The sequence below is a fragment of the Serinus canaria genome, chromosome 5, assembly GCF_022539315.1.
Source record: "Serinus canaria isolate serCan28SL12 chromosome 5, serCan2020, whole genome shotgun sequence".
Classification (NCBI taxonomy): Eukaryota; Metazoa; Chordata; class Aves; order Passeriformes; family Fringillidae; genus Serinus; species Serinus canaria.
Window position 1 is genome coordinate 51,234,914 of NC_066319.1, and position 14,793 is coordinate 51,249,706.

Consider the following 14,793-nt stretch of genomic DNA (forward strand, 5'->3'; position numbering starts at 1 on the left):
AACAGGCACTTACCAATCTGTTTCTTTTCTCTGCTAACAACATGGATTTTTCATTTCAATTTATATTAAAAAGCAGATGACAGTTCAAATTCCTGTTAATTCTTCCTTTGGGAAAAAAAAAAAAAACTAAAAAGAAAAAAGAGTACATAAGGAAATCTGAACATTTAGTATGTAAATTAGAGAGCACAAGACAGGCAAAGGGCTGCCCATAAAACTATCTTGGTAGCCCCAGTGAAAGGAAGAGAAGAACAGCTTTCACAATTGGTCCTTGAATCATGCTACATGTGTATAGAATACTTCTCTGAATAGCCAAGAAACATATGAGCCAAGAGTCTTCAGATAAAATTGAAAAGAAATACGTGACAGTAGCAATAACAGCAAAAGCAGACAACATACAGCATGCTGGAGACTGGAGCTGGTTTGGGAATTAAACTCTAGGAGAAGAGTTGTGATTAATTAGCTGTGCTGACATTGATACATGCCATTTTCACAGCAAAAAAAATGTGGACAGCAAAAAAGGAACATAAAGTTAAAAAAACCCCATGAACCTCTGTCAAGGAAATGCATGAAGTGTAAAGATTATGTGTCATGGTTCTGTGGAATGCATGCAGGAGAAAAATCTGTGCCAAAGGCCTTGTTTTATGACTTCTTAGTAATTGCATACCCAACACTTCTAATCAAATTCCTGATGTTCAAAAGAATTTCTAACATACCTAAGAATTGATGATAAAATGTAAATACAACTCATATCTATTTAAAATTTCTGAAATAAATACTGAACATAAGATGCAAACTAATTTAATGTTGGGGCAAAGTTTGTACAGGCATACCAGATAGTCAATACACAGCATGATATAAATACAGATGGAAGACAAATCTGCAGTTAAGTTGGTCTAACACTTCCTATTGTAAGATTCTGGTTTGAAATGATTATAAGCTTTGCCAACATTTAATTGCTCTGTCTAAATTCTTTAAGAATATTTGATTTTTTTTAAACCTTCAGTAAAAATGGAGTTGACACCTAAAATGTGACTGAGCAAAAACATTCTGGTTTGACGAAGGTGATTTATTCTTAACAACTCTTGTATTGAAAATCTGAATTTAGAATTATGAATTCCTCAGTACAAACAGACAGGAGCTGCTGGCCTGGGCCCAGCTGGAGGGCTACAGAGGTGATTAAGGGACTGGAGTGTGTCTCTTATGAGGAAAGGGCTGAGGTAGCTGGGCCTCTTTAGCCTTGGGAAAAGACAGCTGAGAGGGGACCCCATCAATGTCTACAAGTATCTGAAAGGAGGATGGCAAGAGGATGGAGCCAGGCTCTTCTTGGTGGTGCTGAGTGATAGAACAAGAGGCAACGGGCAGAAACTGATGCAGAGGAAGTTCCAGCTGAACATGAGGAAGAAATTCTTTACTGTGCACTGACCGTGCATTGGAGCAGATTGTCCAGAGAAGCTGTGGAGTTTCTCTCACTGGAGCTACCCAAGAACCATCTGGAAGCAGCTCTGTGCAATGTGCTCTAGGACGACCCTGCTTGAGCAGGGAGGTTGGACAAGATGACTCACTGTGGTCCTCTCCAGCCCAATCCATTCTATGATTCTATGGCTCAGAATTTTTACCAATCAGTAGAGTCCACAGCTGAATTAGAAGCCAAGGCTTCCATCACAACCCATAAGGAGATTTTGAGCACATCTGCACTATCAGTTTGAATTACTGTCTGTTTTGTTCCAAGGTCCTCTTCATTAGCATTCACTTTGTGCATGTTTGATTATTCCTGGAATACTCTCTGAATCAAAATAACAAGGCTTGCTCTTAGAAAAATTCTAGAAGCCATTCAGTGACTAGATAGCTCTAGGAATGGTATGAGAACAAAATTTATTGGCCCAATCCTCCAACATCATTCTTACAAGCCTTTGCCTGGCATGACCCCGTAACATGTCTCTCTGATAACATGGCATAGTAGGAGGTAAGTGATGTGCCACAAGCATTTCTTCTTCTATCTTGGGCAAACAAAAAGGTTTTTTTATTAAAAAAATCTTTCAGAATTGCTCAGATGTCTTATGCAAAAAAATAGACTTTAAAGTGCTCAGAGGAAATCAGTCTGGCAGAGGCCTCTAGACTACCACAGCTTTTGAAGACAGGGAGCCCTGACTGCAGGAGTTACCCTGCCTACCAAAACAGACCTCGTGAGGTTGCTTCACGCTGAGGGATTTCAGTGTAGACCCATGCAATGATACTTAAACCCAAATTTTATCCTTCCTAAGAGCTGACCTGATTGCTGGATGTGAGCACAGCAGAGGAGTGATGTCTGTGCCAAGCATGCAGAGAGGCTGTGGAGGCCTGCAGAGCTCTGTCAGATCCCTGCAGGGCTCCCTGAGATCCCTGCAGAGCTCTCTAAGATCCCTGAAGCTCTGTCAGATCCCTACAGCTCTCTGTAAGATCCCTGCAGAGATCTGTCAGAACCCTGCAGAGCTCTCTAAGATCTCTGCAGCTCGCTACGATCCCTGAAGAGCTCTCTAAGATCCCTGCAGCTCTCTGTAAGATCCCTGCAGCTCTCTGTCAGATACCTGCATCTCTAAGATCCCTGCAGCTCTGTCAGGTCCCTGCAGAGCTTGCTCGGTGCAGCGGCAGGCAGTCTGCCCTAGGGGGAGCGAGCCAAAAGCGCTGCTGGTGGAAGCTGCTCCTCGCATTCTGACAAGGCAGCACGGATTGCTCCTGAAAATCAGAAATCCAGGGTATGCATCATCTCAAAAGATGGACACTTCCGAGAACATGCAGACATGGAGCCTCCTGAGTCCACAAACTCATGGCACTTGCACGGTTAAGTCCTGAGCACGCCTTCTTTCAACTCTTCCCACACTGAGATAAAAATATACAGCTATATTAGCTATGACCAATTCTAAAAATGGCAGAAGAAAGGTATGAAGTGTAGAAGGAGAAAACCTTGTATGGCATCAACAGGAGGTACAATTAATTGGATGTCTTCATTCATTCTATAAATACCAACTTAAATATGATAAAAATGAAAATGTAGGAGTTTTAGCTGCAGTCACCTTTATGCTACTAGTCTCACTCATCTGATACAAAATTAATCTTTCCTTTGATATAGTGTGGGAAGAAGGAATGCTAGTACATGTATGGGAACATTGTATTTAATGCAGCAAAAGCCTGGAATGAACAAAGACTGCTAAAAATTGCACCAAAACACCCCACAAAAATACTCAATTTGGACATGATAAAGAGATGAACTATCAAAAATAAATATGTCCTTTATACCTCCTAAATGCTAGGCAGAGACAATAAATTTTAAACAGATTATTCCATAATATTTTCAAGTAATGCTTGACTCATTATAGAGACAAAAAAATAAACCCACAGAAATAGAGGAAACGTGAAAGCAGACATCCTAATTTATAAATGTCACAAACGGAGTTAACAGAGTTTCCTGTTTTTGAGGTTTTTTCCTGAAAAGATTCAAGTCCATGACATACAGCAAAGTCTTGCTTTTAAGATCTTTTTATTTGTTTCACTGAGGCAGAAGAATATCAAGCGATTTGCACAAAGTGTTTTAATGTTACTATTTTTGTAATTCCCATCTCTATGGAATTTGGGTATCAGTACACAAATTCAGGCATTTCTCATAGGAATTGGCATTCTGGATAAGACAAATGGTTCATCTGGCTTAATAGCCTGTCTTTTACTTTGATCCTCCTCTGAATTCCCCAATGTAGGTCATTTTAATACTTAATAACCACTGTGGTAACTGCGGCCACAAGCAGATAAAAATGTTTTAACTATCATTAGATATTATTAGATATTTTTGTGATATGTTATTTGTCCAGAATATTTCTGAATCTCTGTATAGATGCTTGTCATGGTTTAATCCCAGTGGTCAGCTCAGCATCACACAGCTGCTTGCTCACTTACCCCCAGTGGAACAGGGGAAAGAATCAAAAGGGTAAAAATGGGAAACTTCATAGGTTGAGAAAAAGACAATCTAATAGCAATTAAAAGAAAACACACAAAGAAGAAAAGAAGAAAAAAACCCAAAACAATTGCTCACCACCAGCCAGCAGATGCCCAGCCAGTCCCCAAGTAGTGCTAGCCTCAGCTAACCTCCATACACCTCCATCCAGTTTTAGTGCTGAGCAAGACATCATACAGTATGGGATAACCCTTGGGTCAGCTGGGGTCAGTGTCCCAGTTGTGTCCCCTCCCAACCTCTCGTGTACTCACAGCTTCCTCATTGGTGAGGCAGTGTGAGAAGGAGTAAAGGTCTTGAGGTTGTGTAATCACTGCTCAGCGATAACAAAAACATCCTTATGTTCTTAGCACTGTTTTCATCATAAATTCAAAACACATCTAGCACCATAGAAGCTACAATGAAGACATGTAACTCTATCACAGTTAAAACCAGTACAATGCTTTAGTAACATTTTGCATGAGTTGGCCATTCTCATTATTTATGTTTTTCAAATTCTTTTTAAAATTAAGTTGACCCAAATAGAAATCCAGAATCCACGTGTTAGTTAATACTGGAAATTCTTAAAGCTAAGATCCAGATAGCATAATCAATCATACATTAATTTTTTTTAATTTTTACTAGTCCAAATTTTCCAAACATACTGAGTAATATTACCACTAGAAGGCATCAAATATGACACTAGTACACATTCATGTATTAATTATGGTTTTGAACATGAGTCTCTGATTCTGTGGTCAGTAATGCCAATAATTGCCATTTATAATTATGTGGTCACATATGAGGCTAAAATATCATGTCGTTTACATGCATGAAGTTCCAAGTTTGACCTGTTACTAATTACCTCAAGAGAGTCTGACTTTTATACAGCTGTGAATAAATTGTTTTGCAACCTTTACAATACTGCAGATTGTGACAGCAGGGCATCCAACACTAATGGATTTTAAAATAATTGAGAATTAAAGCCTTATAATTTAGATTGAGAGCAGCACAAGAATTATTTAATGTGATTCAGAGTTAGCAGAATGAATCCATGCTTTTAGAGAAAATTCCTGGAAGATGTTTAATCTTTTTTCATGAAGTTGAGTATACTGGTTTTGCAGCTTTTGGTGTTATATTGCATAGAAGCAGAATCTCTTGCAGGTGCTGATTAAGTAGTTTGTTCCCTCAGTTAGTTCCTTCAGACATAATCTGCTAGTTACACTATTCTTGCCAGGAAAGTTACCTTAAGTAGTATTTTGGCTCGTGCAAGCATGAGAAAAAAATGTTTCTATTTCAACGCATCTATTCCAGCCTCTTTACTGCCATTGGTCCTTCAGGTTTCAGTTCTCTCTATCTGACACAGTGTGCCAGACAACCAAAGTCTGCACCAGTCAATGAAGAGATGCTTTGGGAAACAGCCTGACAGTGTTTGACAATTATGTATTATGATGACAGTTCACTGGCTGCTAAAACCTTGTCCACAACTGCTGTTGCATAGTTTCAGCTGAGCCAAATTAAGAGCTTCCTAGCAAAAGGTCTCATTGTCTCCTGTCACCACTGCTCAGTTAGTTTTCTGCCATTTTAACAAGCTGAACTGGCATACCACCTAATTAAACCAGAGACAGGGCATGGAAAGCAATAAAGTCATACAACTGGGGATGGAAGATGTTATCCCTGTCACAGTGACAGTGGTCTGTTCAGTAAACTCAGGCCAGAGCATGACTGCTCAACCACTGTAAAGCGATTAAAAAACAAGCAACAAAAATAAATTAAAAGCAATCAAACAGACAAGAATATCCAATACAGCTGGAAAGGACTAATTGTGTAAATATTCCCCTTTCACTGGCACACAGGACACTTGGCTCAGATTCAAGCTATTAAGTATTATCCAGGTGTTTTACACAATACTTGACATTATTTGGTGACTTGACTTTTGCAAATTTAATCAGTACAGTAAAATATGTAAATTGCAAACAATGCTACACACATCAGTTTTTGAGATTTTATTTAGAGCGATAACCTAATCCGTGTGAATATGTTCTGGTTTTTGAAAACACCTAATTTGCATCAAATGTTCAGAAGTTAATGCAAATATTAATATAGTCATATTCACACTCAAATTACATCACCTTATTTACATAGTTATTCCTACTCCATAGCAGAATAATTAGGCCCACATAGCCATACCTTTGTAGTAAAAATAAGATTTCATCACATAAGTCACTTATCTTGGTCTCAGGTTTTATGAAGGCACTAGAGCATACAGACAGAACTATTTTTCTTGTAAATCTCCTCCACCCACTAATTATTTCATATAATAGAGAAGGCCTTGAAAAACACAATTGCTTTCTGTCACTGGTGAATTAGACTCTGCAGCAAAGCGAGGTGAGGGGGAGTCAAGTTTTCACAAGAGTTTCTACATCTGTGGTCACAAAGAAAACCTCATAAATGTTAACTGAGTCAGTGCCAACTTTTGAACCTGTAGTCAGTTCAACATATTGATTCAAGGTTTCCCAACTAACTGCAAAATAAGGACAGACAATTTTTGCTCCTCCTATTCAGAGGTACTTGGGTAAGAATGACACTGACAGAGTTTTTCCATAATTTAGAAAAACTATGAGCACTAGCAGCACAAAAGAGGCCAAGAGCCAATGAGAAACTCATTAAGCTGCTTAAACTGATCTAAATCTAGGCTGTTGAGGTCACATCCCGCCCCCGCTGCATATTTCCACCCCCTTCCTTCAGCCAGTGTTAGTGTTTACAGAAGCAGGTGGTGGTGTGCCAGTTCAAGGCAAAAAAAAAAAACCCAACCAAAAACCAAAAAACCAAACAACAAACTCCAAACCAAAACTAAACAAACACACCAACACATTATTTTGGGAGGATAGTTTTCAACCTGATCAATTCTAAGAGCAGGTTTAAACTTTCCAGTACCAGCATCAGCACAGGGGAGGGAGATAGGAGCACAACAGCTGGGAATTAAGAGTAGTTTAAGCTTCTACAAAACTGTAGCCTAACAAAGAAGTGGAAGCTCTTGAGTTTATCCCTAGCCATGCAAACCCCTTCACACACTGATTAAACTCCAGACTACAGATGGAGGTAGATTTCTTTCCTTTGCTGTCTATTAGTATTTCAAAAGTCCACGGTATTCTGTTAGACTGAAATGTCATTTATTAGTAGCAACTCATTCATGACTGGCTCTCAGCAGAGGCACAATAGTGCTAACTGCTCCTCATTTCTAAGCTCTCAAACCAGAGATGAGAGAAAGGATAAGAGGCAGACATAATTTGTTTCCTAGCACTTGAGAAACAGGAAAGGAAGAGGACTGAAGTGAGAGGAAGCACCTCTCTGCAGCCAGTAAATTCCTTTGCAGTGCCTGGAAAACGCAGTTTGTTTGTCTTTTTCACCACAGCAAAAGCAGTGTTCCAATACAGTGGATACAATCTGATACAAGTATCTAGCATTGGATACCATCCCATCAGACGCAAGTGTTTATTGGAATTCCATATCCCAAAAATGAGAGCTGTTTGCTCATTCTGAATTTGATACTGACAGTCTGGATAAGGAATGAGATCGATTTCACTTTTACCCTGCATTTATTAAGTAGTAATTTTTCAATCCTTTAGCAGTACAACACAATTAGAATTTAACAGGTACATCCAATCTAAATTTAAAATATTTTATGTCTTGATGCTATTAGGACTGCTAATGTCCTTTGCACTTTTTCTCAGCCAACAATTAATTTGTGGCTTAAACTGACCATGGGAGAAAAACAGTTTCTAAATTTTCCAGATGGAGTATTTGCACATTTCTTCTTTTGTCTTAAGATTGTCCTAAATTTTGCATTCTGGTTTTGGGAGATTAAAATGTGATTTGTTTGGACAAAAATTATCTCTGGTACAGGTGGGCATGATGAAAACATGCAAAACTGAACTCAGGCTTTTAAAAGCAATCAAGACATCAAAAATATCAGACTGGTTTCAAAACCAGTCTGCAACTTCCCAAAGTTCACCTTCCCCATCCACATGCTTCAAGCGCATATTGAAGTCCTCAAAGTGATGATGGACACACGGGATTTGCACGAGAGGGACAGCGAACTTCAGACATGCCCTATATTGTTTTATATTCTTTTTTTTTCCCCTTAAAGTTTCCGCTCCCCAGTGACGGAGCCCGTGTCCCTCGCCCAAGAGCGGCAGAGGCAGCGGCTGCAGGGGCGCCCCGCTTCCCACGGGCTGCCACAGAAAGAGCCCGCCGGAGCCTCGGGGCCCTGAGGCCGCCTCAGCCCGTCCCGCTGCCCCGCTCAGCCTGCGGGAACACCCCGAGGCGTGGCCGGAGCCCGGGCGGAGCGGGGGAGCCCTCCGGAGAGCTCCAATCCCGTCGGAATAACCCCGGAGCCACCAGGAGAGCTCCGATCCCGTCGGGAAAACCCCGGAGCCACCAGGAGAGCTCCGATCCCGTCGGGAAAGCCCCGGAGCAGTCGGGACAGCCCCGACCCCGCCGGGAGAACGCCAGGGGCGGGGGCGCCACCAGCCCCGCCCGCTCGGTGACGCGCCGCGAGCTGCGGCCCACGTGACGCGCGCAGCCAATGGGCGGGCAGGGCCCGCTCCCCGCGGGCGGGGGAGGAAGGGGGAGCACCAAGGCCGCCGCGGAGCGGGGGAGCGGCAGCGCGGGGCGGGCGCGGCGCGGAGCAAAGCGGGGCCGGCGGGGGCTGCGCCTCCGCGGCCATGCCGAATAAAAACAAGAAGGAGAAAGTGAGTCGGGGAGATCGGGAGAGGCCGAGCCCCGCGGGGAGGCTGTGGGGTGCAGGCCCCGCGGGGAGGAGGGGCCTGGGGTGGGGGGCGGCAGCGGCGAGCGGCGCCCGTTCCCAGGCGCTGGGAGAGCCGCACGAGGGGCAGCCCCGGGTGCGGGGCAGCTCCCTCCCTCGCTGCGGTGTGCCGGCCTCCGCCGGGTGCCGGGGAGGGGGCAGCTCCCGGCGGGGCCTAGTCCGGGGGTGCCGAGGCGGGGTCCTGGTACCGTCTCGCCGGCGGCCGTCGGAGGGAGGGAGTCGGTGGAGGGCGTGCGGGGGAGTGCTGGAAGGAGGGGATGGGAAACGTGTCCTCAGCCCGGGCTGGCTGAGGCGGAGCGGGGAGGGGGGCTCTCGCTCGGGGCTGGCCCGGGGGCGTTGGGGAGGGGGAAGGGATTATTTCCATGGCAAGGTGGGGGCGTCCGTCCCCACGGCTACTTGCCCGGGGCCCGTCCTGGGAAGTTTGGCTCCTGCGTAGCTCTGGCTGCGGTGGGAGTTGCGCTTGGGGGATCTCCGTAAGTATTCAAGGAGCACTGATCGTCCCTCGGAGTCTTTCAGCTCCTTCTCCTGACAATAGAATGAACCTAGGTTTGGCCCCGCTTTGCTTCAGGCTCCAGGGAGTGATTTGTCTGGCGGCTACGAACAGGGCTTGCTCAAGTAATGATCGCAGAAAACTTGTAAACCCGGCAGGAAGTTAGCTGAATTGCGCTTTATTTTGTGTGATAGGCAATTAACCGTGAGTGGAAGTCAGAAACGGTGAAGTGTGCTGTCCTCCTCGGCCAGCTGCTGTCCCTCTCGACCGCTTCTGTTTAGCTTTTAGTTTGTCAACGTCATTTTAAAATTAGATGTAGGGAGGTTGAGTGTTGAGGTTTGTGGGGGTTATTTGCTTTAAATTTTCCCAATATCCTTGGCACTTTCGATGTTAAAAACATTGAAACTTTTCTTTACTTTCCTGAGAGTAATAAATCTCAAAAATGGGTGAAGGATTCAAGGTAAGTGCAATGCTGTGAGGCAGAAAATTGAGTTGTTGACCTACTTTTAATACTGGACTTTCTAGCCCCAAGAACAGACATAATAATAAAATGTAAAACGTGTACTATACTGAAGTAGTTTCAAAACTAAACTAAATATAAATATTTCTGAACCAAAAAACCAAAGACAGAAAGGTAGTAGAACTAAGTAATTTCTTAGACGTGGTTCAAATCACTTGTATTCTTTGTCCCTGCCTGCTTACCTATGTGAAAGCTTATCTTTATAGGTGAATTTTGAGGCATAAATAAAACTCCAAAGTCTTTCTACAGATAAAAAATGTTTAAAGTGGCTTTGTAGAGACTTATAGTTCAATATTATCATCTTCCAGTTAAATTGTATAATTTTTATTCTGCCAATTTTATTACTTTAAAAAAGCCTGGTTCCTTGACTCTTAAATCTATCTAGATCTCTTTTTTTAAAAAAAACTGAAACTGCAAACTTTTTTTTAAGGAACCTGCAAAATCAGTCAAGAGTGGAAAAAGTGGCAAAGATGGACAAGATAACCAAGAACATGAGGTAAATATGACTAAAAATCATAGTATTTTTCACAGTTATTTGCAGTAACTTCTAAAAAGTGCTTTAAGTTTTTCTGTATTGTAATTTTGACATGACAATATTTTTGAGGGAAAATGAGTGTGGAAATACTGCCCTGGTATTTGGCAAGATATAAGATGATGCTTTTAAGGAAGTCGGTTTTATTTAGAGTAAATAAATATTTGCTTGCTACAGTCTTAAATACTCATCTATTCCCTTTTTTGGTTATGAGATGTACATCTAACTTATTTTCTGCTTTTATTGAGAGTTTTTTGGGCTTCTCTTCTTGTTGCTCAATGTTGTTTTTAGAATTCTCTGTAATTCCCAGAGGTCTCTTCTCTCAAACTGTCGATGCTGGCATGTCAGAGAAGTGTCAGTAGCTTGGTTTTTTGTCAGGAGACCTTAGGCTTAATCAAAGGCTGCCAGCTCTTGTGTTGTGTAGTTCCTTTTTATAGGTATACGATGAAGTGTGCCATTTTTGACTAATTATTCTGTAGATTTTTTTTTTCCTTCTGCATTTCTCTCTGTTTTGCCCACTAGCAAGGCACAGCAACTTGAAAAGGGATTATTAAATCATTATTTATTCCCTTGCACACATTCATCCAGAAACTCAGAATTAGTAGTTTTGTTTGATTTGAAAACCCACCATTTACATTCATTTCCTGAAATTTCCTTTAAAATGTTCATAGTAGTTTAAATGTAAGATGGTATATTGAAAAGTTATGTATTTCAGCCTCTAAACAATTCTTGGTACTGAAAGATAATGTTTGAGAACAAAACACTCATCCAGCTTTGCTGTTTTTCCTGCCCTGAAATGACTGTTAGGGGTAGGTGGGTTGGACTATTTATTGTATGCAGTTCAATGAGTTCTCATTTGTCTGTTGTGCAGAGTGATTCATGCTACTGTCATAAATTAAGAAGATCATTAAAACTTGTAATTTATGTGTAAAAGTATTTTGGTACATTCCTGTAAAGTGATTGAGTTTTGATGGAGGGAAGCTCACTACTAGAAAGGATCTTAGCTACTAGAGGAGCTTGTAGAGTGAATGGGAAATGTATTAGTGTAGATGTTCACAGTGGCTTAAATAGATGTACTTCACTGTGATGTACTCTGTCTCTGCAGTATATTGCTATGGTATTAAAGAGAGTGCCACTTGGCCATAATTTTAATTCCTGTGTAGTTGTAAGGCTCATTATATTCACCATCTTTGGAGTACATTTGTTGTCTACTTCTTTTCTCAAGCTTCTGAATGACGTGTTGCTGAGACCAAGACTAATTTTCTTAGTCCCTCTTGGTACTTCAGGATTGAGTGTAAAGCTCCCTGAGATAATAAGTGAAGAGCTTTGTGTGGTAGCCAAAAATGCATATCTGGGTTTCTTTGTCATTTCTTCCTGTCTTTGCAGATCTAGATTTTTGGGTTTTAAACTTGAAATGTAAGAGAGATGAATCTCAGTTGAAGAATGTGTTTTACTGTTCACTGTTTCTTTTGTCCATCCAGGTAGAATTCCCAATGAAAGGTACAGTTAACTTGTCTAGGATACTTGACCATATGTGAGCAGGGGCAGAATGGGCAAGGAACTGGGAATGTGACCGGCACGTACAGTATGGTTCTCATTCCCAGTGGGCATTATTTAGTCTCTGTACAGTTTTGAACACCTCAGTGCTTGACTCATTATCTTAATTAATAGAGTAATTGCACACAAATAGTAATGTAGACTTTGCATTCTAACGTGGCTGGCTGTAATCCTGCTGTATGTTAGCTGGTGCTTATATGAGCAGAAGGGAGGGTATTTATTAACATAATGAAGATTGGTAAATACAGAAATATTCAGGAGCATCCTGTTAATACATTTCTAGGTTTCCTCTCTCTTCAAAAAAGGTTCTTGTTGTGTGTCAGTTTACATATGTTTTAATACGGCTTTTAAAAAATCCTCTTCTAGACTATGAGTAGGTTTGGAAATATGGTGGTTCATTTCAGCTTTTTGTTTCTCAAAATGCATTTAATGCATATGCATTTAATGCAAATGGCAGATTGTAAAGACTAGAGACCGCCTGCTGTTCAAAGAACAGGGACAACACAAGCAGCAGCATCCCACAAATACTTTATTTATAGATACTTTTATAGCACTTAACTAAATTCATGATGCCTTGAACTTCTATAGATAAAAAAAGTAAAACCGATCTTAGTATTTACAAAAATGAGGATGTGTTTTTCCTGTCTTGCAGTCAGAAAAATGATGTTTCAGTTGATGGAAGCTCTACAGCAAGTTTGAAAAGGGATTGAATTGATTCCTCTTATATCAGGTCCAGAATCCCCATGCTAAAAGAGCGTGAAAATCACTTAAGCTGATGGTTCTTGCATTAGCTGGGTGTGTTTACTCTATAAAAGGCCTTGCTACATGTGGAGTAACATGGACCTCCCTTCTGAATTGCTATGTGGTCAGCTGCTGATGCCTGGGGAGAGAGAATCAGAGTAGATGTATGTGTATGATCTTCCATCCTGGTATACTTTTCTTTAAGCCAGTATGTGGTTTATAAGACTGTTTAACTGGAAGTTTTGTAAAATTAGTATTAAATTATTAATTATGTAATTGACATTTATATATGTATATATTAATGTGTTTTATATTTAGGGTTTTTCCCCCAAAATCCAGCTTAATGTCCCCTACATAGGAGGACTCCTGTTACTTTGATTTTCCTTCTCTTGTTTCCATCTACTGTTCTCCTTCTTGTGACAGAGGTACCAGAAATGCACAGTCTGTATGAGGTGAGGGCACCTTGTCCTTCTGTACCTAATGCCATCACTCCAGTTTCATGTTGCTCATTTATTGAACACTTAAGAAAAAAACTAATATGATTAAGGTCCTGTCTAAGCTTATTTTGTAACCTGTTAGTAAATGTTATTAATAAATTAGACTAAATAGTTGGCAGAACAGTTAAATCTGTTCCTTTAAGTATAACCTCCTATTTCATCCAGCATATTAGTGTCCTCAGGTTGTGAACAAAGATTTAATCTGTTGTGTATTGCTTTTCCCTTCTATGGGAGTAGTGTCTCTGCTCTGGTAAAATTTTGGGGCCTTTGTTCAACAGTGCCCAAAAACTATGCTTGCATCAAAAACTGATACTGAAAATAAAATCCCTGGGTGTGGTGATTGGCCATTCCATTGGTACCTTGTGGACATATACGCTGTGATCTAACTGGTTTTTGAAGAAAATATTTATCTGCTGGATAAGCTTTGTTGTAGAGTTTTGTTTTGTCACAGGGGTGTGGAGGTCTCCTTTTGAGTGGAGGCAGTAGTAATTTATGGACAGTCTCATTTGTTTAGAAAAGGTGACTCAGACATAGTTAATGACTGTTGAAAAACATGACCTTTTTCTATCTCTAGAAAAGCCTAACCTAACACCTAAAATAATTCAAGTGCAGTACTTTAGCAGTGGTTTTCAAATACTACCACAGGGGAAGGAAGTTAAAATTTTAACCCTATATACTCTTTATTTCTAACTTTTTTTGTCTGTGGGAGAGTAGGTGCTTAAACTTGCTCTTTTCATCAGTCACTGGAACAGTCCAGGACAATTAATTCACTACTGTGATTCAGCTGGGGGATGGAAGGGTCAGAAGTAGCTGGTAGCCTTTTATACATGACAATATTCTGATATAAAACTAGGTAACAGGGGGTGATAGCTTCTTCTCCAGTCTAGCTGGACTCGCTTAAACTGGCATGAAACTTTTAAATTTATTTTGTATTAATTTTCAGTCCAGGTGCTGAGTAGTCTGTAGAAGGCAAAGACTGTTGTTGTTTGAGAAAGTACTGGCTTGGTGACTATCAGCAAATGAAAACAGAAATTATAACTCATTCTTCTGCCATGCAGAAAAGCAAACGGAAAACTAATGTGGTTTTGAGAAGCCTGTGTGTGTGTGTGTGTGTGTGTGTGAGATCTTGTTGTTTCCACGTACTGTCCTTCTTGGTTCTTTCTACTTTACAGGCATTTTGTTCTGTTTTTTCCTTCTTTTTAATGTAGGTAAATCAAAATGTAGTAAAATGCAAATTGTATTTTCCATTTTTCTTGCTGTGCAAGAAATGGATCTATTGATAGCATATGTTGCTGATGTTGGACTATAATCACTGCTGAAACCAATTTTAAAAATAATTTAAACTCTTTTAAGTGCTGATCCGTGCTTCTATCCTGCCGTTGTTTCATAGCCATCCGTTTTCAGTAGGTGTATTACTGTAATGGCTTCCAGTGCAGAAATTTTGGAAGGTTTTGTTTTCAGAAGTTTTTCTTCCCTGCATTTTGAAGCCTTTTTCATTTAGAAGTTAATTTCTCAAGCTACTTAGCATAGTGGTAATGCTTTTCAGTAAAATGGATTTGCCAAAAAATAATAGAAATCTCTGCTTGCATCTTCAAAACACTTCAGCACAAGTAATGATTTTCATCCCTCTGAAAGCAATTCCAGAGGTGGCTATTCAGTTTTCCATGATC

The 14,793-nt window shown here is 40.8% G+C and overlaps 1 protein-coding gene across 2 annotated transcripts in view; it reads left to right on the plus strand.

The window, feature by feature from the left end:
• Nucleotides 1-8,552: 8,552 nt before the first annotated feature.
• PPP2R5C (protein phosphatase 2 regulatory subunit B'gamma) overlaps nt 8,553-14,793 on the plus strand; it is a 72,871-nt gene continuing 66,630 nt past the window's right edge. Inside the window, exons 1-2 of one of the 2 annotated variants that reach the window (XM_009101739.3) lie at nt 8,553-8,712; nt 10,227-10,292. In XM_009101739.3, coding sequence (XP_009099987.1) covers nt 8,686-8,712; nt 10,227-10,292 — 93 coding nt within the window. In that variant the 5' untranslated portion in view covers nt 8,553-8,685. Of the gene's footprint in view, nt 8,713-10,226; nt 10,293-14,793 lie in introns of those variants that run through there. The other variant, XM_050974828.1, reaches the window with a different exon arrangement.